The sequence below is a fragment of the Puma concolor genome, chromosome E4 (assembly GCF_028749965.1).
Source record: "Puma concolor isolate L17-30 chromosome E4, mPumCon1.1.hap2, whole genome shotgun sequence".
In the NCBI taxonomy this organism is placed as follows: domain Eukaryota; kingdom Metazoa; phylum Chordata; class Mammalia; order Carnivora; family Felidae; genus Puma; species Puma concolor.
In genome coordinates, this window is record NC_141683.1 from 16,144,995 (window position 1) to 16,170,635 (window position 25,641).

The window sequence follows — 25,641 nt, forward strand, 5'->3', positions numbered from 1 at the left end:
ACTAGGTTATATATAGAAAATAAATATTTGGCTATAATGCTTAGTTTTATATAAATGACCTCTATAGGGGCATATATATATATATGGAAGTATAATTTTTGTTTTTAGAAAAGTTTGAAATTAAATCAAGCTATATGGAGTGAATGAGGACACTGTATTTTTGAACATTGAGGTTTTTAGGGTTAATCTTGTCAAGTCTTTTAATCAGAGGCTTCTTAGAAGATGTTGTTCTGTTGGCCAATTGCCATTCTGGCTCTATATCCAATGAGGACCCAAGTGACTTTCAAAAGGCTAGATATTAATCAAAAGATATGGTATTTGAAAGAATCTCAATTGTATATTAAGTAGATTCTTTTATTGCTACAATACCCTTAATTATATTATTTTAGTAAGGATAAGACATCAAATGAGATAGAATCAGAACTATTTACCTTCCTTAAAGCTTACTTTATTTTTTTTGAAAAGGCCATGAAGAACAATAATATATAATACTTCATCCATTTCTCCCAATTTGTAATCACTCCCTAGGAGCAGGTTAGGTACTTTACAAGGGCACATCCAGTCCTTGTGGTCTCTCGAGTACCATTTAGTAAATTATCAGCACAGTGCAATAAACGACACCCAAGACCCAGAAAGCATTAAGGCACCACTCAATGCACCTACACCCCTTTTAGGGGAAGCATCACACACACTCTAGGGAACCTGGCAGCCTAGTCACCAGACTGTATGCAGATTTATGAACTAGAGAGCTCACACTCAAAATAGATTTTTAAAGAAACATTATTTTAAAAACAACTGAAAATAGGCTTCTAATCCTCCTTCTTAGATATAGCATACTTGATGGCACTCAATAAAGGTTAACTGAAAGTATTTAATGATTCAGCCCACTGCAGAGAGGATGACTCCATAGAATGCCACATTGGAAGAGAAGAGAAACAGTCCCCTTTTTGGCACCCACAATTTCTATGGCCACAGAGAATGAGCAACGCTTGAGTTTCCTCAGGGGTGATTCTCATTGAATAGAAGCCATGATCTTCTATCTACAGGCAAGAAGTTATCACATAAATAAAGTAAAAAAACATTGCAAAGTACCAACTAGCATAGCATTCTTTGTTGAACAAACTTACTCCTGCCTTAAGTGACCATAAAACAAGTCTATGGACTCTATGTGGTTAGAATTTTCATGCACTGAAGACATTGCCTTCTTTGTGATTTTTAGAACTGGGTTTGAAGGGAATAGTATTAACCCTTCATGTTCCTTAAGAATTGGTAACACATGATTACATAGCAGGTATTAACCCAAGAAACCAAGCCATCATTTTTATTTAAATCCTTTCCCTGAAACTGATGACTTCTTTCTTTGTATGCTTCATGTGCACACTGCAAAGTCATATATATTATGAAAGAGCCAAAGGCTGGCCCTTTGCCCCTCCAGGTTAAGTTACCAGTGCATGCTTACCCCTGAGACATAATGGCAGTGTACTCTATATTTTGGGTGTCCGTGGAGATGGATGCCATTTCTGAAAGGATGTGCAATTGAGTTGACAAAGAGTGAGTGATTGGCATTGGGCACAAGCAGTTTTTCTGTCAAGGTTTCAAAGCATTGCACATGCAACCACCCATGCTGACAGCTCCATGCGAGAATCGCGCTTCATACTTGATCCTGACCGGCCCCTCCCAGGTGCCCAAGTGCAATGTCTAATATAAAAACTCTACATACCGTCTTACAGAATAAAACTGAGAAGTCACCTCATGCCTACATTTAAATTTCATACCATCAATATGCACCTTTCTACATCAACCAAAGCCTCAAAAGTTTCTGGTGCCAACACAGGTCACCAAGTGCAGTGTTTTTAGTGTGATATGGCAAGACTGTGATTTTCATCAAGCCTGTGACACTGCTGAAACCGGAAAGAGATACCAAGGCAGGAAATGAACTGTACACAGAGAAACAAATGCTTGAGTGCAAAGAGAAGTTCTCATGGGCAGAGAAAAGGGTTGTGAAGAATTTTAATAGATTTTTTTTTTCAAATAATTTGTCATTTCTATCAGAGTGCCACCAATATCCAGTTCCATGCATTTTTAAAAATCTAGTGTGCTGATGCCAAATAATAATAATGCACATTTCCTATGAATATTTTAAATCCTGTTAAACGTGTGTTAATAAAAGATGTTTGTTCCAGCCTAGTTGGTCAGTGTAGTGTTCGACTATTTGCAACCAGGTAAATACAAACAACTCATGGTTTTTGGTGTGTGTGTGTGTGTGTGTGTGTGTGTGTGTGTGTGTGTGTGTGTGTTGCATGCTGCTGGCAGTCCAAGAACCTGGCATGTCTGCAATTTGCAAAAATGCATGAAGATTGTGTTAGACCTGGGGCGCCCGGGTGACTCAGTCAGTTAAGTGGCCAGCTTCGGCTCAGGTCGTGATCTCACAGTTCATGGGTTCGAGCCCCACATCAGGCTCTGTGCTGACAGCTCAGAGCATGGAGCCTGCTTTGGATTCTGTGTTACCCTCTCTCTCTGCCCCTCCCCCACTTGCATTCTGTCTCTCTCTCTCTCAAAAAAATAAACAAACAAATAAATAAATCTTAAAAAAAAAAGATTTTGTTAGATTTGGTACGTGTGATTGCTAACATGAAGACACTTACCTAGCCACTGAAATTTTTGGTATTTTTTAACCTGAAATAACCATTGCTCCTGATTGTTTTCCTCCCTTTCCCTTGTGTGTTTACAATGGTTTTCTGTGCAGTATAGGCATATAGGAATTGGAGCCGCTGGAAGGGCAAGTTTCCTGCAACCTCAGCATGGGGGTCTGTCCTTTGGCCTACTAAAATCCTGCCCTGTGTAAAATATGAGATGGCCCACTTTTCTTTAAAAATGTAGATTCCCTAGACCATCAAAAGCTGGAAAATCTGTTTCTCACAAAGTTTTTCAGGGAACAAGATTGAAATGTGAAATGTCTTTATTTCAGACATTTGAACAACAAACATGTATGGAATACACAGGCAATTAGATCAACCTACTCAAAATGAGATTGTTTTCTAAAAATTACTTTTCTCCTTCCAAAACAAAACAAAAACACAAACTGGTTCTAGAGTAGGCCATTTCGTTATCATATATTTTTAAAAGACTTTAAAAATCTGATTGTTTTATGAAATTTGAAGTTTAAAAACTCCCTATCTGTATATATATTTTTAAATGTTGACTTATTTTTGAGAGAGAGGGAGAGAGCATCTGCAGGGAAGAGGCAGAGAGAGGGATCAGAGGATCCAAAGTGAGCTCTGTGCTGACAGCAGAAAGCCCCATGCAGGGCTTGAACCCACAAACCCTGAGATCATAACTTGACCCGAAGTTGGACGTATAACTGACTGAGCCACCCACATTTATATTTGTAACCACTAATCTAAGAGACATTATTAAATAAAGTCTGTGGGATTCAAGCAGTTTATTTTGTAGATTTACTTACATAATTTTTCATGAGCTCATTATTTTGCTAACAGACAGATTGTTCATGAGGTTGGCCTGGAGTATGCTAATAGATAGGGGTATGTATCTTATCACCTACACAGTGGGATTTTATTTTTTTAATATTAAATATAATTTATTGTCTAATTGGTTTCCTTACAACACCCAGTGCTCATCGCAACAGGTGCCCTCCTCAGTGCTCATCACCCACTTTCCTCTCTCCCCCTCACCCCCATCAACCCTCAGTTTGTTCTCAGCATTCGAGAGTCTCTTATGGTTTTTAAATACTCTGAACACACTTTATTCATTATATTAGACCTTGTTATTTTTCCCACGCTTAAAATACACCTTGAACAAAGAAGGAAGCAATGAGGGTCGTTATCCTAGTACCTGGATTCTGCTTTATTTTTTCTGTCAGCGTTTTTGAGTATCTGATCCCCGGCTCCCTCATTCATCTTTGAGATTCTCACGGCAGTTTACAAAGGAACAGGGGTTTTTCTGGAGTAAGAAAGACATTGCAATGTTACTTGAAATCTGTATTGAACGGAACAAGTTTGTTCCTTGTTTGTTGTCTGGCAAAATCTACTCATTCATCAAGCCTCAGCTCAAATGTCACCTCCTCTGTGAAGTCTTCCTTCCTCATTGCTACCGCAGAATTTTGATTTGTATTGTGCACCATCAACATCTCGTTCTGAATTGTAACTTCTCAGGACCCAAGGCTCTGTCTCATTTATCTTTGTACCGTAATTTCCCCTTATCTGCCATCTTGCTTTCTTTTATTATGCGTTATTGCTGTTAATCTCTTACCGTGCCTAATGTATAAAGTAAACTATCATAGGTATGTATGTATAGGAAAAACATAGTATGTATAGGGCTCAGAACAATCTGCAGTTTCAGGTATCCATTGGGGGTGCTGCAATGTATCCCCCACAGATAAAGGGGGATGACTGTATACCCCAGGCCTGGTAGAGGATCTGATCTATAGCAGGTGCCCCAAAATTTCCAGGAAGTATTAATTAAAGAGACTTTTATGTAAGCAAATCCGTGAACATTCAACCAAGCCAATTTTATCTGGGTACCTGCCCTGTCCCAGGGACCGAGAGAGACATCAAAGTTACAAGGATGATTAAGACGCTGTTCTTTCCTTGAGGCATCCATTATCTGACAACGGGGACACAGAGTAGAGCCATCGTTAGAGTCTACAGAACTGAGGTTTCTATGCAAGCAAGCCCAGAGGCAGAGCGTTTCCCTCAACGTGGGGTGTCAGGAAAGCCTTCCCTGAGGAGAGAATCAGGAGAAGGAATAGGGACTGATTTATATTTGGAATTCACTTAAATATTAAATTTCAAATTTATTTCCTCACAATTGGCCCAGAAGAAGGCAGAAGCCGTAATTGCCGTTGAAGGTGTCCACTGACACATGAGACTGGGGGGATGGCTTGCATAGTGTGCTGCCAGTGTTTCAGCCTCAGTGGGAGATGATAGGGGTATGTATGAGGATGAGAGGTGGGCGAGGATGAGAGGCAGGTGGAAGAGAAGGAAATCCCAAAAGCAATCCTCATTCTTTCCCTTGGTCGGAGGCAGCCTGCTGGCTGTCCCTTTGATTCAACACTGACTGTCTTCACTAGGATAATGAATGTTCTAATTCGAGAGGCGTCTCCTAGCCCCAAATCACGTCTATTTCAAAATGAGGCGGGGAGGGATATATAGGAAGAGAGTTCCAGAAGGAAAACACTTTTTCTTATTCTCGAAACCTGTAATGAGAGTGAGCTCTCTGAGTCTTGTGACAGGGAGAAGTAAAACTGTGGCATAAATTTGGATTCATTAATGAAGACAATTCTAGAGCAGGATTTTTCTAGATCATTGAGTAAATGTGTTTGTGCTCTTAGGAGTATTTAAATTTTAAAATCTATCTGACACGGCAAACATCTTTTTATCAGTGTGTTTTGGAAGTTAAAGTCTCAATCTGGGCCTTAAAAACCTTCTATATGAGAGAACATAGCATTTGAAAGTTAGGGTGGAGCGTATTCACATCAGTAGATTTTATTTGAACGAAGAAATATGAACTATGGGTTTCAGTAGTGTTGCACAATTATTGTGCTCTCTCCGTTCTAACTAGGCTTCATAATCGCTTTAAATATTAACTGACACATTTATCCTTTCCACTAGCGATTACAGGTATCTATTTTATCGAGAAGATCCATGATGTAAGATAATTTTTTTTAGTATTTATTTATTTTGAGAGAGAGAGAGAGAGAGAGAGAGAGAGAGACAGCGAGCACAAGTTGGGGAGGGGCAGAGAGGGAGGGAGACAGAGAATTCCATGCAGGCTCAGCCCTGTCAGCACAGAGTTCAATGCGGGGCTTGAGCCCAGGAGCTGTGAGATCATGACCTGAGCCGAAACCAAGGGTCAGACACTTAACCAGCTGAGCCAGCCAGGTGCCCCAGGAAGTAAATTATTTAATCTGCTGATTAGGAGAGCAAAATGGTTCTGTATCCATGTCACTACATACTTTGTTTTCCGTTGCATGGATTCCATCCCCCTACATTCTTGTATTTCCAGAATTAATAAAAGCAAATATTAATTAGTATTTTTACATTCTTATTTTAATATCCTAAGAACCCAAGCTAAAAGCAACCAATAGAAACTCCTTTGAAAGGATGGACTGATTAATGAAAAATCTATCCACCCAGCCTCAATTTCCTCCCTGAGCTCTTGGCTCTCTTTTGGGTACGTAAGGCATACTGTTCTTCTAAATCTGCAACCTCCAATTCTTTTAGGGCTTTTTTTTCTGCTTTCATAAATTCTCACATCGACACTTTTGATTTTCTGTCCCAAACTTTCAAAGAAGAATTCAAAGCCATTCACCCCAAAACATGCCCCAGTTCAGAAATCAAAACATTCTTCCTAAGCTACACTCCCTCCACTCTCTCATGGGAGAGATGGAGAAAAAGAGTTTCCCAGTACTGGTTCTCCTCCTTACAGACTATCGAATGGTATTCTTTCAATTTCGCCAAGCTTTCTTAAACAATTCCTATGCTTCACTGCCCACTTCCTATTTTATCAGTTGTCAAGAAGCTGCATGTTCATTTTTGTGCAAAATAAGAGTAACCCATTTTTAATATTTGTTTTGGGATACAACTCTTGTGCCCTTTATCATTACAAGATTAATATTTCTTTATTTTACTGGTCCTATTACACTTAAGTCTTATTATGAGCTGTCAGGAATCCCTTGGGAAAGTAGTTGGGGTATAAATTATAAATTGATAAAAGAATTCATGATTAAAGAGAAGCTAGAATCCATCACTCTTCTGCTAACGTATCAGGAGTGAATATCAAAAGGCTATATTAACAATTAGCTTACACCGTATTGCTTTATATAATCATACATCCATATATTTGCTACCTTGCGTGTTAATTCATGGGCAAATTTGGGGGATATTCTTGTGTGGAGTTAATATTACTGAAAGGAGCTTTCAAACTGAGTTTGTAACTAGAAGCTGCTTCACCAGGGCAATAATGAGAACATAACAGGAAAACCGAGCGCTCCGTGGGTAACGCTAATAGCGAACGAGCGTAGGAGGCCCATGGAAACCACTGGAAGTTATATACACACCGAAAGCGTGAGTCATTCAGACCGTTTATGCCTACGCACACACACATCCGCAGGCGCGTGCATGTGCGCCCACACCCTTCCCAGTTCTCACACCTGACTATGAAAATAAATAAGCAGACCCCTCTGTTAACAATTTTATAGCTCTATTTTAGGCTGCGTCTGACCTTTTGAAGCTGATGAGCAAAATAGTTTCCCATAAAAGATAATTTCATTTGCCAAAATGAAGCTACTTTCTGTTATTAATGCTGTAATGAAATGGCCTGAAACATGAATCAGTGATCTGAACAGAAAGGATGCTCCCGTTCCCACCTCGGCGGGGGTGGGGGGAGTTCTCTAAACAATTACACCCACGGAGAGGGCTGTACAGTTGTATTTTCATCACTGGCCAGTTGAGCTGTGTGGCTGTCATACTTCCCAGTCTCCCCTCCAGTGACAGCCGCATTGACAACATGTTATACTCCACATTGATTTTACAGTTAAGGAGCTGATTGTGATATATAGGGATTTTAAGAATTCAGCTGAGAGGCTGACTTTTGCCTTTTATCATTCCATTAAAATTTTATAACCATCTTTTTCATGTCATTTCATCCATGAATTCTTACTTTAGAAAGTGATAGCTACTGCTGTGAGCATAACTTTCCTCATGTTCAGAGCTTTTTATTGTATTAGCAAACTACCCCAATTACAGTTATTACTCATGTTTTACATAATTGTGGTGACCCTTTCCATGCCAGTTGATTTGTATATAGAATTAGATGATTCGGCTTATCATTTGAAAGCACTAAATTGGAAGAGTGCCGGGAGTCAGGTTTTAACACTTCCCCGGCCAAAGGAGCTAATGAGGCTGCTTTCAGCTTCCCCTCCTGAATCACACAAGTTTAAGGACCCTTCGTGCAACAAGCGCAGGAAGCCTACTCAGCTAGAGCGGGAAGCTAATAAAATGTATGCTGGCTTTTAAGGGGAAAAAAAATCATGAAATTGAAATTGAACATCTCGTCTTTCCCAAGATAAGAGATCATCTTTAAGGAGAGCTCGTGCTCTGTGAGGGCTTAAAGTGCCAGTTCATCTCATTACCGTCGATGTTTCACCTATAAAACTATCATCCGATTCGGGAGAAATAAAAGGCTTATCCCCATCATAACAGAGAACAAACTGTGTCATTGCTGCTCCTTTTTCCTGAAGAAGCTCACAGTTTGATAGTGTACAAATGAGACATAATTAATTAAGCAAGACCCTGCTGAAAACTCGAATGGAAATTATTCTGATTCTTAAATGTATATTAATTCTTTTTTAGAGGGCGGTGGTGACATAGGGTAAGACAATAAAGGCTTCAATCTCCGCCACTGATTTTATGGACCCTGATCTCAGAGGATCTGGTGTTCCAAAACGACATTGGCATCTTGTGAGACTCACGCTTGTTTCTTCTTAGCTAAATCTGGATGGCCAGAATGAATAAAAAAAAGGATCTGTATCCCTGTTTTGATATAGTAATTGGGGCTGCTACTATGTATCAGAGATCAAAAGTAAGAAAGGTCACAGTGGTTTTAAGAAAGCTTTAAAGAGAAAGTTGACAACAGACTCACACGGAAAATGCGATCCATATCAAAATCACTGTACTTTCAGGATTTTTCTCCTCAAATCGGGTGCATTACCAAATGGTCAGAAATGGCTTGATTTCAGGGTTAGCACAATGTACAACGTCTTTCCTCTCAAAAAAGTAATTATGACCCTACCATCAGTCCGGTTGGTGACAAATACGTGGATCGTGTTGTGCGAAAGTGCGTTCCTATGGACGCTCACATGACCAGCTATTACTGTAGTCGCTGACTGTGAGAAGCAGTGGTTGCATTTCACATTTAAACCTTGGGTGTAACACTGAATCACGTCCACACACTCACATAATCAACGCTGTTTTAAACAATTACTAAATCCAAGTATATCTTCTCTAAAGATTTTCCATAAAATCTAATGTTCACAGAAAAATCTCATAAATGTCAAAATTGCTGTGGGCAGAAAAGGGGGATATAGTATTTTCTTGATCTGTTGTAGCAATTTATAGATTTCAGGCCGTGGTTTATAAGAATGCTAAATGTTCTGGAATTACAGCTGTTACTGATCAGTGATTGAGCCAGATTTGTGTTATTGCACCGTGTTCTTGCTTGTACCTAGAGAGCAGTAAAGCCTCCATATAATAAAAAGCACCTGCATTTTAAATGAAATTTCAATTGAAAAACTTAACAGCCCTTCAAATTGCAGAATTTAACGCAGCCCAGTAAAGCTTAAATAACACTTTGCCTCCGCAGGCTGAGGGGTTTGCATTCAAGGTGACTTGATTGTGTCGCATGGTGAAATTATTTACAATTAAGGAATTTCTCTGGAGGGCTGCAGAATATTTGCTGTTCCACAACACCTAGGCAGGCATATGGTGGGCCTTTTTCAGTATTCATGGAGCCTCCTGAACCTTTATGATAATTGAATCAGTTAGAGTGCTGAGTAGAGCAAGCATAAAACCTGTTAACCTAAAGGTCAGATCTGTGCATTGTTTATTTATCAGTAGGTGAAAGAGCTAAATCGGCAGCTTCTGTCACAGTCACAGTAAAAAATCACCTATAATATTAACAGGGAGTAGATAAATTGCAAAACATGGATTAGAATGATAAACAGAACTAGGTATAATATGGAATATATAATGAGAGATGCTGAAGGATTTTACTGGGCTGTAAAATATGCAGGTTTGTTATGATAGTGTTATTGATTATAATTAGTTACTGGGGCTCTAGAAAAATGTGGTGAAGCTGGAACTTTGCTGACCATAGCCCTCTTGTATATTTCTCTAATAATATCTGTATTTCAGAAAAGCCCTCCTGATATTTTTAATCATTAGCTTTAATAAAGAGAAATGATTTTAATGAAGTTATCTTAGAAAGGAAAATGACAGTTTAGTTCAGCAGTATCCAACGAGTACATCTTGCACATTTATGAGCAGTCATGGTTCTTGTCTTTATGACATTTATTTATTTATTAATTGGCCTTTGCCAATTGACGAATTTCATACCTTGATAGGAGGGGTATTTTAACTTCATTTTGAGAAGCTGTGGGAAGTTTCCGAGAGATATCACTTCTTGAATTTATTCTACTTTATAGAACCTGGACCAATGGACCCTCCAGTTCTTCTGGACGTGAAGTCAAGAACGATGTCAGTCATCTGGCAACATCCTTTAAAGTGCAATGGGGTCATTACCCACTATAACATTTACCAACACGGTCATCTCTACCGGAAAACTTCTGGAAATGTCACTAATTGCACGGTGATCCATTTACGCCCGTATACTGCCTATAAGTTTCAAGTGGAAGCCTGTACTTCAAAAGGGTGTTCCCTCTCACCAGAGTCCCAGACTGTCTGGACACTCCCAGATGCACCAGAAGGTATCCCAAGTCCAGAGTTGTTCTCTGATACCCCAACATCTGTGATTATATCTTGGCAACCTCCTACTCACCCCAACGGTTTAGTGGAGAACTTCACAATTGACAGAAGAGCCCAAGGGGAGGAAGAAGTTACTACCCTGGTGACTCTCCCAAGAAGTCATTCTATGAGGTTTATTGACAAGACTTCTGCTCTCAGCCCATGGACAAAATATGAGTACAGGGTACTGATGAGCACTCTTAATGGAGGTACGAACGGCAGTGATTGGGTAGCAGTGACCACAAGACCCTCACGACCTGCTGGGGTACAGCCACCTGTGGTGCATGTGCTAGGACCTGATTCAGCTGAGGTAAGACACGGAGTGTTCTGTCTCCTTTGCAGACGTAGGAATTTACCCTGGATTGACTCCGTGTTGAACAGAGCCATCTACTGACAAAACGCATACATTTGCCATTTTAGGCATTCACTGAAAAAACTGGGTTTTGGCCTTTGGCCCAAACTATCTTGAATTCGATGTCAGTTTTTCATTTCTCCCTGTATCCCCTTAATTATATTGTCGAGATGCTTCCATTTGCCTCACACACCTGAAATACTTTGAATGCCACAATGGGATGCTTAGCTTAACCACCACGTCAGATTTAAATAGATCAGAAAATGAGAAGAGATGGGGAAATGCGGAGGAATGGATTAGCATGCTAACAAAAGTTCCAATTATCCATATTCTGATTTTTTTTTAATGATCAAAGACTCAAAATGATGGGGAAAGGAATAAAAATAGCGCATTCCTGGGCTATCTAGAAAGTGTTCAATTATTCACTTCATTCTACTGGGAATGAACTCTAGAGGACAGGATAACTACCATTGTTTTGGCTTGCATACAAACTTCATTCAAGGGAAATTAGTGTAACCAAACAGGAGGGAGTTCTGTAGCTTAGAAGCCTCTTTTGTGTAAATACGCACACGCTTCCATGGATTCAGTCTTGTACCACTGCCAAAAGCATTGGTACAGTAGCTTGCTCACCAGAGCACAAAACAAAGGATATTTGCATAACAGCAAAGTTCATCTGTTGAGATTATTCCTTGGATCTATGTTGTGTGTTCTCTCTCCCCCACCAAAAGCAAACACTAGGTGTTGCTAAATAGTGTAAATTGTTGAAGAAATTTAATTTGACCTACAAACTAAAATCTATTTGGAAAAGCCTTTTTTAGTTTCAAGAAGAGGCTGGTCCAAGCATTATCACGGTCAAAGCAATATCAAATGTGTGTAGAATTCTGTTGATAATACGCTAAAAAGGAAATTAATTTGAAGTATATGATATACTATGCTTATTACATGACTTGAGCAACCTTAGGAGTTGTTCTTCATTCAAAAGAAAAACAAGACAACAAAACAAAATCCCAAACAAACCTAGAGTTATTAACCATTCCAGAAACAACTTTTTGTTGTAATCCTGAGGGAATTTTGCACGATGTCAGTAGCATTACCAATCAATATAATGCAACATAAACACTGTCCCTTCTCAAAGGCAAAGCTATGAAATGGACGTTTTTCTGGATTCTTTATAACAAAAGTTTAATAACGAGTCAGATCTTTAAAAAGAACAAACATTTTCAGAAGAATAATGTCTCCATGCACAAGGCTGCTTGATTCAGCATATGTAGATAATGATCAAAGGTATCCAAAACTAGTGGCCTGGCTTTTTCTTCTTCCTTTTTTTTTTTATTCCAACTTTTGATTTTGTAACCTTATCCAGGAATGTAATAACGTACATGGCTTGTCCACTTGTTAGAGTTAAATTTATTTAGCTTGGCTAGGAAGCTGAATTTCCCAGGCTCACGCTGACCAGGTCAGGAATCTAAAAGTCTCTATATAGGTACCTGAAATATATGGCCACTGCATATTAATGCTAATTTTAAAAAAATCACACCTTTTATTAATTCTCATTTTATTTGCAACTAGAAAATCAAAAGGTAACCATGAAGAGATGCTTTAGGAATAGTCAACTAAATCTAGTATAGGATGATATGTATTTAAATATTAAAACGACATATTTGTGCTTCAGTATTATTGACTCACATTATATTCAGGAAGATCTTAAGATTGCCAAAGTACATCTTCTGGTGATGTGGCTTATCTGGTACACAAAGGCATGTGACTGCAATACAGTGATTTCTTTTTGTAAAATATATTTAAAAGTTAAAATGGCATATACATAAAATCTTAATGAGAAGTATCGTCATTAGTACACTGGTTAAGAAATTCATTCACCATTTACCACGGAGAGTCATTCTGAGTATTAGGTGAAAGAAATTTTTGATAATACCAACAGCAACAGCACTAATAATAGCTTCAATTCCGCTAACATTTATTGAGCAATAACGCACCTGCATGAGTGCCTATTTTAGTACTGAGAATACACCAGAGACCAAAACAGAATCCCTACTATCACGGAGCTTGCATTTTAGACAGAACTACACAAATAAATATTGGCATTCCCAGAGTGACAAGGACTTAGGAGAAGGAAAAAAAAAACAGATTAAGAAGAAAGAACACCAGCCTAGAGGATGGGGTAGAACAGGAATGGATTGGTATTTCTGCTTAGTTCTTGCCGTGTTGTGCCATGTGTTCTGTTCACTGCTACACCGTGCTGCCAGTGAGAAGTCACGGTCTAAGCAGAAAAGCAAGGGAAACTCCACCTACTTCAGCCAACTAGAAAACAAGGTAACACAGTAATAAGTGTAAAAAGGTGTGGTATGACTTGGCATAGATTTGAGCTTAAAGAAGGGAAAATTGTAGACCACACTGCATATCAAAATCATATTTTTTACATTTATTTATGTATCTTGAGACAGCGTGTGTGCAAGTGAGGAAGGGGAGAGAGTGAGAGAGAGAGAGAGAGAGAGAGAGAGAGCATCCCAAGCAGGGTCCATGCTCCATTCTGAGCCAGACATGGGGCTCGATCCCATGACTGTGAGATCATGACCTGAGCTGAAATCAAGAGTCGTACATTTAACTTACTGAGCCATCCAGGCACCCCCAAAATCAAATTCTTAACATTGTATTTGATTGTTTGATTATAAAGAAAAGAACTAATATATGATGTCACAGAGGTTATCTGAAAAAGTTAAAGCTGTTAGGGATGCCCGGGTGGCTCAGTTGGTTAAGCGTCAGCCTCTTTGATTTTGGCTCACGTCATGATCTCACCATTCACGAGACAGAACCCTGAGTTGGGCTACACACAGGGTGGAGCCTGCTTGAGTTTCTCTCTCTCTCTGCCCTGGCCTCACTCATGCACACACACTCACTCTCTCTCTCAAAATAAATAAACATTTTTTAAAAATTATTTAAAAAATGAAAACCATGCACTTTTATTTGGTATTTAATCACTTAAGAACATTTATTGCATTTTATAAAGTTGGTAAAAATGCTGTACCAATACTTGAAAAAGATAGTTCAGTAACCTATAGATTAATTTCATATATGAATATACGTCCAAAACTTCTCAATAAAATATTAGCAAATTGAATTAAGGAATATATTAAAAGAATGGCATGCCAGGACAAATTTGGCTTGACTCCAAAAATGTCAGAATGGTTCAAAATCAGGACATCTATCAATATACTTCTTAATCAACTAATCAAAGAAAAAAGATCATATATTCTTATCAATAGATACAGAAAAAGGATTTGTAAAGTTCAGCAGCCTTTTCTAGCAAAACTTCAATGTAAAATCAGATTATGATAAAGTTGACTTATAAGACTGCTGGTGATTAAGACACAATTCTTTTCACTTTATAAGAGCAAAAGATTTATAAGATTGCTGCACTCACTAAGTCTTAAGTATGATACAGGACTAATAAAAAAAAAATAACTAAGTTGTGGGGCACGTGGGTGGCTCAGTCAATTAAGCATCCAACTCTTGATCTCAGCTTAGGTCTTGATCTCAGAGTCGCGAGTTCAAGTCCTGTGTTGGGCTCCATGCTGGGCATGAAGCCTACTCAAAAAAATAAATAAATAAAAGAATAACTAAGTTGTGTAATGATGTGATGTCATGAACAAACTTCCTTGAATGCGATGACGTGGGTGCAGCCCCACCTTCCACAGCTAAAGCAGAATAAAAGACAACAGTCCTGCAGTTCTCAGTCTTCATGTAGTAGAGTCCTTGCTGGGCTCAGACCACTGAAGGACCAGCTGTGTTGTGCGTGTCACAAGAAGCAATAGTGCCCTCCAGATTGTGTCTGCTCACTGTGTTACTTGGGTGTGTACTCTTAATGTTGCTCATTTACAAACAAATCTGATAAGAACCCAAAGTGAAGAGAGTTGAGTCTTCATCACCATTATCACCTAATTGTGAAGTATTCCAGTCTTTGATGTCTGCTTAAATCAAACCATAAAATGTATCTCTATATAACATCTTATGGAAGAAAACAAAATAATAATGATGACTACTATTTATTGAGTTCATATTAAGTTCCAGGAATTGCTCTCATTTAGTCCTTAACCCACCCTCTCAGATAGACACTATTATTATCCCCATTTCACAGGAAGGAAAACTGAGAATTGAGAGATGAAGTAACCTGCTTAAGATTACATACAGAGAAGAGTCGCCTTACCCACCATGGTGGTTCCAAGAGCACGTGCTGTTCTCAACTTCTCACTACAGCAAATGGAGAACGTGCTGTCTTCCTAAATGGAAGGAGTTAATTCCACAACATGTCAGTCCTTCTAGGATTGACATATACACCTAACATCATTCAAAATCAGAATGCCAATAATGTTTTGTTTCAAATTGGATAAAATGATCTTTAATTATATAAAGAAGACTAAATAGTTGAAATATTCTAGAAAGTTATGGAAGAAAAGTATACTGAGGTGACATCTTCTTCAGTATTTACACTTATTATAAAGCTACTAAATGACAATAGTATGGGGTTGGCATAACAATAGACAAATGGTCATTGGAGCAGACTAGACTTTAGACACAGATACAAGTATACATGGGAACTTGAGTTATTGTAGAAGAAACATTTTATTTCACTGGGAAATAATGGTTTGCTTCAAAAATGATACCGGCTGACAGTCTATGTGTCAGAAAAAAAACGATCTTTCCATTGTATCATAAGTAAATTAAAATTAAATTTAAAATTTAACATTAAAAATAGAAATCTTAAAAAATAAGAAGAATTCCATATAATTTAAAGATTAGGGGGCTCTTTCTAAAGAAAAAAAAGAAAGAAAGAAACTCAGAAGTCTCAAAAGAAAATACAGTTATATTTAACTAGAAAATAATTTGTTTTTTACAAGCCATAAGACTCCCCCTCACCAAAAAAAAAAAAAAGTGGGTCCCTCAGTGGCTCAGTCAGTTAAGCGACCAACTCTTGATTTCAGCTCAGGTCATGACCTCACGAATTGTGAAATCAAGTCCTGCATCAGGCTCTGCACTGGCAGCACAGAACCTGCTTGAGACTCTCTTTTCCCTCTCTCTGTCTCTGCCCCTCCTCCCGCCACCACACTCTCTCTCTCTCTCAAAATAAATAAACATTAAAAAAAAAAAGTTAAACTCCAAGAGGTAGATTGGGAAAAATCTGTAACACACATTATAGAATAATAGATTATTTCCCCATAACATAGAAGGAACTTATTTTTTATTTATTTATTTATTTATTTTTTAATTTATTGTCAATTTAGCTAACATACAGTGTAGTCTTGGCTTCAGGAGTAGATTCCTGTGTCATCACTTATGTACAATACCCAGTGCTCATCCCAACAAGTGCCCTCCTCAATGCCCATCGCCTACCTCTCCACCCCCACAACCCCCCACCCCATCAACCCTCAGTTTGTTCTCTGTATTTAAGAGTCTTGTATGGTTTGCCTCCCTCTCTGTTCGTAACTTATTTCCTTCCCTTCCCCCATGGTCTTCTGTTAAGTTTCTCAAATTCCACATATGAGTGAAAACATATGATATCTGTCTTTCTCTGACTTATTTCTCTTAGTTTAATACCCTCCATTTCCATCCATGTTGTTGCAAATGGCAAGATTTCAATCTTTTTCATTGCCGAGTAGTATTCCATTGTGTGTATATGTATGTACATATATATATATACACCACATCTTCTTTATTCATTCATCAGTTGATGGACATTTAGGCTCTTTCCATAATTTGACTATTGTTGCTAGCACTGCTATAAACATTGCAGTCCATGTGCCCCTATGAATCACACTCCTGTTACATTTGTATAAATTCCAAAAGTAGTGCTACTGCTGGGTTGTAGGGTAGTTCTATTTTTAATTTTTTTGAGAAACCTCCACCCTGTTTTACAGAGCGGCTGCATCAGTTTGCATTCCCACCAACAGTGCAAGAGAGTTCCCCTTTTTCCACAACCTCACCAGCATATGTTGTTTCCTGAGGTGTTACTTTTAGCCATTCTGACTGGCATGAGATGGTATCTCAACGTGGTTTTGATTTATATTTCCCTGATAATGAGTGATGTTGAGCCTCTTTTCATATATCTGTTTGCCATCTGGATGTCTCCTTTGGAAAAGTGTCTATTCAGGGCCGCCTGGGTAGCTCAGTCAGTTAAGCGTCTGACTTCTGCTCAGGTCATGGTCTCATGGTTTGTGGGTTCAAGCCCCGCATAGGGCTCTGTGCTGACAGCTCAGAGCCTGGAGCCTGTTTCGGATTCTGAGTCTCCCTCTCTCTCTGCCCCTCTCTTGCTCGCACTCTCTCTCTCTCTCTCTCAAAAATAATTAAACACTAAAAAAAAATTAAAAAAAAAAAAAAGGAAAAGTGTCTATTCATGTCTCCTATAAGGAACGTCTAATAATTTACTTTTTTAATAATTTATGATTAAAAGACAATTCAATAGAAAATAATGTATAAAATATGGATAATTTAAAGAGGAAGGAAGATATGTAAAGTGTCAATAATATTTGGAAATATTTATAGCTCACAAAAAAGCAAAGAGAATGCAAACTAATTGGAGAAATAATTAAGTAATAATTAAGAACTAAGTAAAATAATAAGTAATACATAAGCACAAACTAAAAAGAGTGGTAGTTTTAATAGTTTATGAGGATACAGATCATGGACACTTTCTTTCATTTTCTGCAATAAAGTGAATTACCTCAACCTTTCAGAAAGTAATCCATCAATAATCATTAAAATTAAACATAACACACCTTTGGCATAGCAATTCTTGCTAATCTATCCAATAAAAAATAAATACAATGATATGTATATATACATTTTAAAGTATTGTTTTTAGCAGTAGAGAAATGTCAATAGGATAAAAAGTGAATAATTTGTTTTCAATCATGAAAGGAGTATTATGTAATGGCAAAAAACAAAAAACAAAAACGAATATGCCTGTAGTCTATTGTTAAGTGTAAAAATTAAGTTACAGGTTAGTAGGAATAGAATAAACTTTTTTTTGGTAAAAAAAAAATTAAAGAGAGACAGCTTACATATATGTGGGTATATTTGCTTTGCTTATCTGAGCATACCAGAAAGAATGAAACACTATATCCCAAGATAGTACCTGTTCAATTTAGGAGGGTAGCCTGCCATGGAGAGGTCATGGGACGAGGCAGAGGTAAAGGGCCACACCCCACTTTTCATATGTACATTAACAGTAGGTTTTCATTTAAGATATTAGATTTGTATCTTGCCATGAGAGAAAGTGTACAAATTTATGTAAGTTTAAAAGAAAGGGATGATATTCTGAAAGAGAAATTTAAGTTTATTTCAACAAATACTTATTATACACCTTGTTCTGTAAGAGAAGCTTTGCCGGGGAGTCTGTTGTCAAGAGGAGTTGCTATATGGAGTCAAATGGTCCACACCCTTGGTCCTTGTATACTCACACGTTGTATGAACTAGTGCTAGAATTATGCAATCGTATATAGACATGAAGGCAAAGATGGTCTCTTCACATTAGACATGAAGGAAACTGAGGCTCAGATATGTTAAGTATTTTGCTCAAAGTCTCACAGCTTCAGTTGAATAGTCTGGATCACCAATCAGGGACATTGATTCTGAACCCATTCTCAACCCACTATGTCAATCTTCATGAATCTTCATAAAGTTCTTAAATATAGTTTGATGGAGTTAAAAAAGGAAGAAAGTTACAATATTCATTTGTGTTACTTTTTCAGGCCAGAGGCCAATCAACTGACCTGCATTCATAAATTTTTGCTTACAGTAGGGATCTTTGGAGGTGCCTTAATTATTTTTTTTAATTTTAATTTTAATCTTTTTATTTTATTTTATTTTAGAGAGAGAGCAGGGGAGAGGGGCAGAGGGAGAGAGAGAGAATCTCAAGCAGGCTCCACACTGAGGCTCCAATGCAGGGCTCGATCCCACAACCATGAGTTCGTGACCTGAGCCAAGATCAAGAGTCAGATGCTCAACCACCTGAGCCACCCAGGCACCCTGGAGGTGCCTTGATTCTTTAAGGGAAGCTACTCTTCAGGGATCTGAAAGAGTTGGTTCAAGTCAGTTGCTCCTTAAACACTTAACCAGCTACCCACCTGTTCTTTTTTTCTGAAAAATAATAACTAAACAGAAAAATGGAAATCTAAACAATTATGTACCACTCAACTAAAATAAATAATTATGGTAGTCAGGGCATCTCTGAAATAAACATTATATTTCTAGTAAGAGACTATAATTCTATGTAAAAGATTTCAGTGTAAAATTCTTGTTTTAGAGAGTGCATCTCTTGTTTATTCAGGCCAGGAACATGCTCTTTGATCTGGGTTTTCTGAGATGCAACAATATTTCATAATCCTTCCTGTAGACAATGGATACATAAAAAAAAAAACATGGGAAATTAAGCAGACTGAAAATTTCAGTCTCATACATTTTTTCCTGCACTGTAGTAAATGTGATCTTGAGCATAGGAAAGAATAGAATAGAATATTTAGGTAGCTGGCTACTTAAAAATCTTGAATGCATTTATTTTTAATAATGGCTCCGGGATATTTTCAGGAAGGTAACCAAGTTAGAAACCATTTCTGTTAGCTTACCAACTATGAGAACAATGGTCTTCTTCACATAAAAGTCCTTCTAAAAATTTCTGTAGAAGCGGATTCATGTCTTCCAACTCACTACTGTCAAAAAGAGGTTTTTTTTCCTAACTCTGTAGTTTTTAAATGAGAAAAATAGGTAATTTTCAGATGTAAACATTTATAGTATAGAAAATAGGGATTTTTTCCCCAAAGATCTTCAAATGACTGTCTTCAGAATCATTACATCAAATCTTTTAATCTCTTCTGGATATCTTATTCAAGTTTTATCTTATGAGTGCTTTTTCTCAGTCTGAATACCAACTTCCAAATCAATTCACTGTTAGCTCAACTGCACAGACAATCTCCTAAGTTTTAATTCTTTCAAGTGCTGCCAAACCTTGACCTGAACTCAGAATGTTCTGGCTCGAGAGGCAAAAAAAAAAAAAAGTGGTATTCCACGTATCAGTCAGGTTGAATTTAGCTGTCATAACCCTTCCATTTTTCATTTACGTTACAAGCATCAAGAAGTCCCCTGAGTTTGACCTTGACTCATTTTTTGAATCCACAGAGCACTGCACCTACAAAACAAATAGAATCCTATGTCTCTTCTACAACCTTTGCTCTTTAGGTTTCTTTGATGTTCTCTACATCCAGACAAATCTGCTATGCTCATAAGGTACACATTTAAAACTTCTTTCCACCCGAAAACAGTGTGGGCCACTCCAAGAAGAAGTTTTTCAAATTAGCAATGATTTCAAACCATGTAGTAAAATCTGAGTAGGTATTGGGCCATTGTTAATTCTAAATGAGGACAGCGGTGAGCAAGCAACTAGCCCACTGACATGTGGCGGGAGCCCACTTTGCTGCCACTTACCAGTAAGAATGCCCTCTGGAAATCTCAGGTGATATTCCTTCTGGAGGAAATTGTTTTCTCTTTGATTTAAGATAGAAAATGTTGGTCAATTCTTCTCTATTCGAATTTTTCTATTACTTCTTTCTGACTTTGATTTTGTATAGAGTTACAAATGTGGATATCATTACATATTACTCTGTGGAAATCTGTCTTTTAAATTTTCCAAATAACTGTAGGCTAAGGAAAAGAATATAATACTCCATCTCTGCGTGCATGACATTAAATGGGTATACAATTTAGGCCCTGCCATCCAGAATCATACAGTCTATTTAGGAGATGAAATACGTACTCTAAACTTTAAGGAACATTGCAAGGTAATGATGAGAGATGAACCAGAATAGTATGTAAAAAAGTGATTTTTTAATGGCCTATGTACATTTTATTAGGGCTCTTTTACCTTCAAAGCATGAGTGTGTTACCACTACAGCCTTACAAAATTTAGCCAAAAAAAAAAAAAAAAAAAAAGTAAAAGGAATATTAAACAATGTAGTATCTCATCACAAAATGTTTCTTTCTTTCTCATGCTGAGGCCCATGTGTTAGTTAAATAGGATCATCCTTTGCTTGCCATTTTAAAAGCTTATCTCTTGTCTTTGACAATAGAAGTTGCTGTTGCTTTACTTTTTGCATTATGCACACTTGAGATTCAGGAACTCAACTGTGCATCCTCAGAAAATGCAAAGAATGGTCGTCCACCCCCACAGTCCAAAAAGGGAAAAGAAGAAAGAAAGAAAAAGAGGGTAGTTACATATTTAGAGTACACACTAACAATGCAAAGCAGGGAGTTCTGATATTTCATTTAATTGAGCTGTAAACAAGAAAACTGTCAAATCCTGCCGCTGCCCCATTGATGCATGTGGATGTGTGAATTTTCTCCATGTGTGTGCTCTGTGTCCTTTCGAACACCCACAGTGGAGATGAATCGCCAAGGTGTGTATTAGTCTGACAGTCCTAGAAAGTATCACGACTAAAAGCTAAACCCAGGAAACAGCATTTCATTTGGTTCCTGGTGTACTGCTAATTGATCCCAAACCCTTCATTACTGTCTAGTGCAAAAGGCTAAGTCGAAAGGAGGCATTTAGAAAGTGACTTACGTGAAAACAAGACAGAGCAAAATTCTAGGCCTTGTGAAGTTCACTTGCTCTGTTCCTGTGTTGTCACACTGATTCTAAATTTATCTTTTCTTTCAGGTCACTTGGAAACCCCCACTCATCCAAAATGGAGACATGCTTAGCTATGAGATCCGCATGCCCGACCCTCACATCACAATAACCAATGTTACTTCCTCAGTGTTAAGTCAAGTAATTACTCATCTGATTCCCTTCACTAATTATTCTGTCACCATTGTGGCTTGTTCAGGAGGTAACGGGTACCTAGGAGGGTGCACAGAGAGTTTACCTACCCATGTGACCACCCACCCCACCCTACCTCAGGGCATTAACCCGTTGTTGGCGATTCCACTGAGCGAATCATATGTTGGGATTTCATGGCAGCCACCATCCAGACCAAACGGACCCGATTTGAGGTAAGAGAAAGTGACTGTGCTTTTGGATTCTATTACGTTCTTGTCTCAAGGAGGGAAGGAAAGAGACTTTTACTCATGTACGAATGCAGAACTAATTCCTGATTGGATGTCCCCACTCATAACTTGAATACAATTTCATATTGCATATCTTGACTTATATAGAGCCATAGAAGTTCATCAAGATCAAAATATAATTTTGTGAAGCTCTAAAACCCCTTGAAACAACAATCACTGTTGTCTAACAATCTTTGATGTGATCCTTCTCTTGATTTTCAGAATAGATTTTAATTATATGTTAGGCAAATTTGATGCATGTTCTAAATAATACATTTACACAAATATGCCTCAAAATTCCAAAGCTAGCACAGTAGTTCCTTGGCATGGTATTATTATCTGGAAACTTGTAAAGAATGTGGTCAGGGACATAGATAAGATGAAAGGGAAGTGTGTGATTCTGAAATAGCTTTTTAACAGCCTACACTTGACACTTAGCCAAGAGCAGCAAGTTGATAATATTATCATTATTTATAAAGCCCTGATGGGTTGAAGTCTTAGGAAGTCATTACCTTTACAAGCATTTTGTATTTCTACTTTGTGTGAAACTGGCGATAAAGTTTTGGCAAATCTGAAATAGAAGAAATCTAAAATGTTATCATTCTTACTGATAATAGTAAAATGTGAATGTAGCTGATTGTTTCAAAATAATTGAATATGTGAATCTTGAGCTAGAAGGCAATGACTATCTGGAAAAAACTTCGCGATTGTAAATTAAGATGTTTTCTTTGCGTTTACATGCACATCCCAGACACTCATACCATGAAACAACCTGAATTTTGGTAATAACATTAGTTGAGATAATCCTGATGTTTCTGCTTGTCTTTTGCTTTAGATATGAGCTTCTCAGACGTAAAATCCAGCAACCACTTGCATCAAATCCCCCAGAAGATTTAAATCTGTGGCACAATATTTATTCAGGAACCCAGTGGTTTTATGAAGATAAGGGTCTTAGCAGGTGAGATTACAAAAACTATAAAAACAAATGCTGGCATTTAGTCTTGGGCACGTTGAATAGTTCAAAGTATCTTAGTGTCTTCATTGTGTGAGCATGTTATCAGTTGTGCAATAAAACATGTTCGGTTATTATCTGTGGCATTAATCATCGAACTGCAACGGTCAGCATGTTTAATGTTTGCCATCTTAACTGTATGCTTAAAATAAGCCTTTTGAAGTCGAACTTGTACATGTTGGAGCCTTAACCTATTGCCTTTATCACAGCTCCAGCAAGACATGAAAAGTTAATTGAAGAATTTGGAAATAGCAAGCATATTCGAAACGGGGGGAATGACTGGGCACTTACAACATGTTTACTATAACTTCTGGAAAATAATTGTTATAATAGATTCAGTCCACACAAAAATTATTTACTTAGCACACCTGGGACATGGAAGAATTCGACCGAGGGTTCAAAGGAACCAGGAAACAGGCAACTAGGCAATGTCAGCAGAGAGCAGTGCGCGGGAGGAACCGCAGATCTGGGTCTGTGTCACCCTGAGCTGGAGAGCCAGGTTTGTGACCTTGTGCAAGTCACCTACTTTCTCTGGGCTTAACTTTTGTTGTCTATAAAATGAGATTGGATGGGATCAAATGACTTCTCAGCTTTGCTGAGTCCAAGCAATGCAATCAGATTGCAAAAGAAAAACAAAAGCAAAACAACAACAAAAAACCCCGCGAATATGATTTTATGAACACTTTTCAGACACATTTTTTTAATGACTTTTCTATCAGCTTAATCATTTTCCTGGATGCCCCACTGACTAGCTCTACCCTGAACTCTGCTTACAGCTCTGGCCTTGCCTCCCCCGCCCCCCTTCCCCACCTGGGCTCCCTTCCAGCCTCATGAACATCACTTCCAGTGCCTCTGACATGGACCACTTGCTAACTCACCTTCCCACCCATTGCCGTCCTCTCCCTTTTGTCTGACTAGATTACCCTTCACATCCGGGTCGGAAAGTGGGCTTCCCTGCTCACTCTTGCTGGTCTGACTCAGCTGCCCCTTTCATGTATCCTTCAAACGCCCTCACATATCACTATTGTCACTGTAATGTACTGGCCTGGCTGCTTGGCTGGACACCCCACTGTATCGTCAGATCCACCGTGAGGCAGGGTTTTCTCTTGGTGACCCCCGTACCCTCAGTCCCTAGCATCCTGCCTGGCACGTGGTGGGCCCTCGGATGGTTGTTAAATGAAAGAAGACAGTAACTCAGTAAACAGTGAGTTATTTCATTTCTCTGTGCCTTAGGAATATTAATTGTAGTGTTATTATCTTTGGGGAATGGATAAAACCAAGGAAAATCCCCTGTCCATCTTAAAGGATTGTGGTGGGGAAAACCTTACAGATATTCTAAGGTTCTTGGGGGGAAGCAACATGTAAATCTGATGAAGCAATAGAGTGAACCCCAGGAAGTTGCCATTTTTGTAAGTCCAACCTCAATCATCATGGTCACTAGACTATTCTCCACTATTTTGGGTTCATTATTCACTTAACCCCACATCGTTCTGTAATTATTTCTTCTTGCTTACTATATGCTGAAAGGCACGGGGATGAGAAACAAAAGTGAATTCAGCATAACTCTTGCCCTCAAAGATCTCACACTCTAGTGGAGGAAAACACATCACACACATGGCTGTACACGTATTAATTGCTTTCATCTCAGTTAACTGCATAGTCACCAACACTGCCTAGGGAAATCATATAGAAAAGTAGCTTTCTATGATCTGTGAACTCTAAGTGCCTTAAATATAGCATTTTCCAATATAAATAGGACTTGACTATTTAACATTACAGTCAGATGTTTAGCCATGAGATGTTCGTCTGAAAAAGAGAATAAATCTCAGAAAGTTGATGTTTCTTTATAGAAGAAATGAAAACTTATTAAAGAATTGGACCAGAGTCAAACATTTATTATTGAATTTTTAGTGATGCCTTTAAGAATTTTTAATGAGAGGTCCAAATCTAAGATGTAAGAAAAGAAATATAGTTAAATCTCCACAAATTAAAGTGAAACATAAGGTGACATAACCACTTTGTTGACAGCTGCTTCTAGAAGGGAAGTATACATCTAACCAATGTGCTGAGGAGGTATTTTGACTAGCCTCATAATGCTAAATGTCAAGGGTTTTTTGTTCTGTTTTTTTGTTTTGTTTTGTTTTGTTTTCTGCTAGGACTAGCAAAAAAAAATTCTTTTTTATTCAAATAATTGATATGACCCATGTAAGTGGCGTGTGATAAGAAACAATATGCATTTCTTTTTAATATTAAAAATAAATGGAGTGTGTCTTCATATTATGAGAATTTTTTTTTTAGTCTTATATCCTTTATAAGTCCAAACAAAGCTAGAGGCCCCTTTAGCCCATGGAGGGTTCTCTCAAAACTCTGAGAGAAAACTGGAAATTAGTCCACTGGTGGGCACTATGGGCTGTGACTGTTTTTCTGTTAAGAAGTGATCTTTTTTGGTAGATGCCGCCATTACCCACCTTGACTGCTGGCAGTCAGGGTTCATCACCCCTGCTGGTAAACTAGCAGCCTCTCAGATCGCAGAGGAGAGGACCTGAGCCCTCAGCTCACTTTGTTACACACCTGTCTAGCAGCTCTTCAATGACCCTACCCTTTGGCTTTGATTCGTCTTGCTGACT

The 25,641-nt window shown here is 38.1% G+C and overlaps 1 protein-coding gene across 3 annotated transcripts in view; it reads left to right on the forward strand.

The window, feature by feature from the left end:
• USH2A (usherin) overlaps positions 1-25,641 on the forward strand; it is a 734,839-nt gene that overhangs the window by 476,324 nt on the left and 232,874 nt on the right. For all 3 annotated transcript variants that reach the window (XM_025927811.2, XM_086694483.1, XM_086694484.1), the window contains exons 41-43: positions 10,223-10,851; positions 21,614-21,948; positions 22,838-22,960. In XM_025927811.2, coding sequence (XP_025783596.2) covers positions 10,223-10,851; positions 21,614-21,948; positions 22,838-22,960 — 1,087 coding nt within the window. The remainder of the gene's footprint in view (positions 1-10,222; positions 10,852-21,613; positions 21,949-22,837; positions 22,961-25,641) is intronic.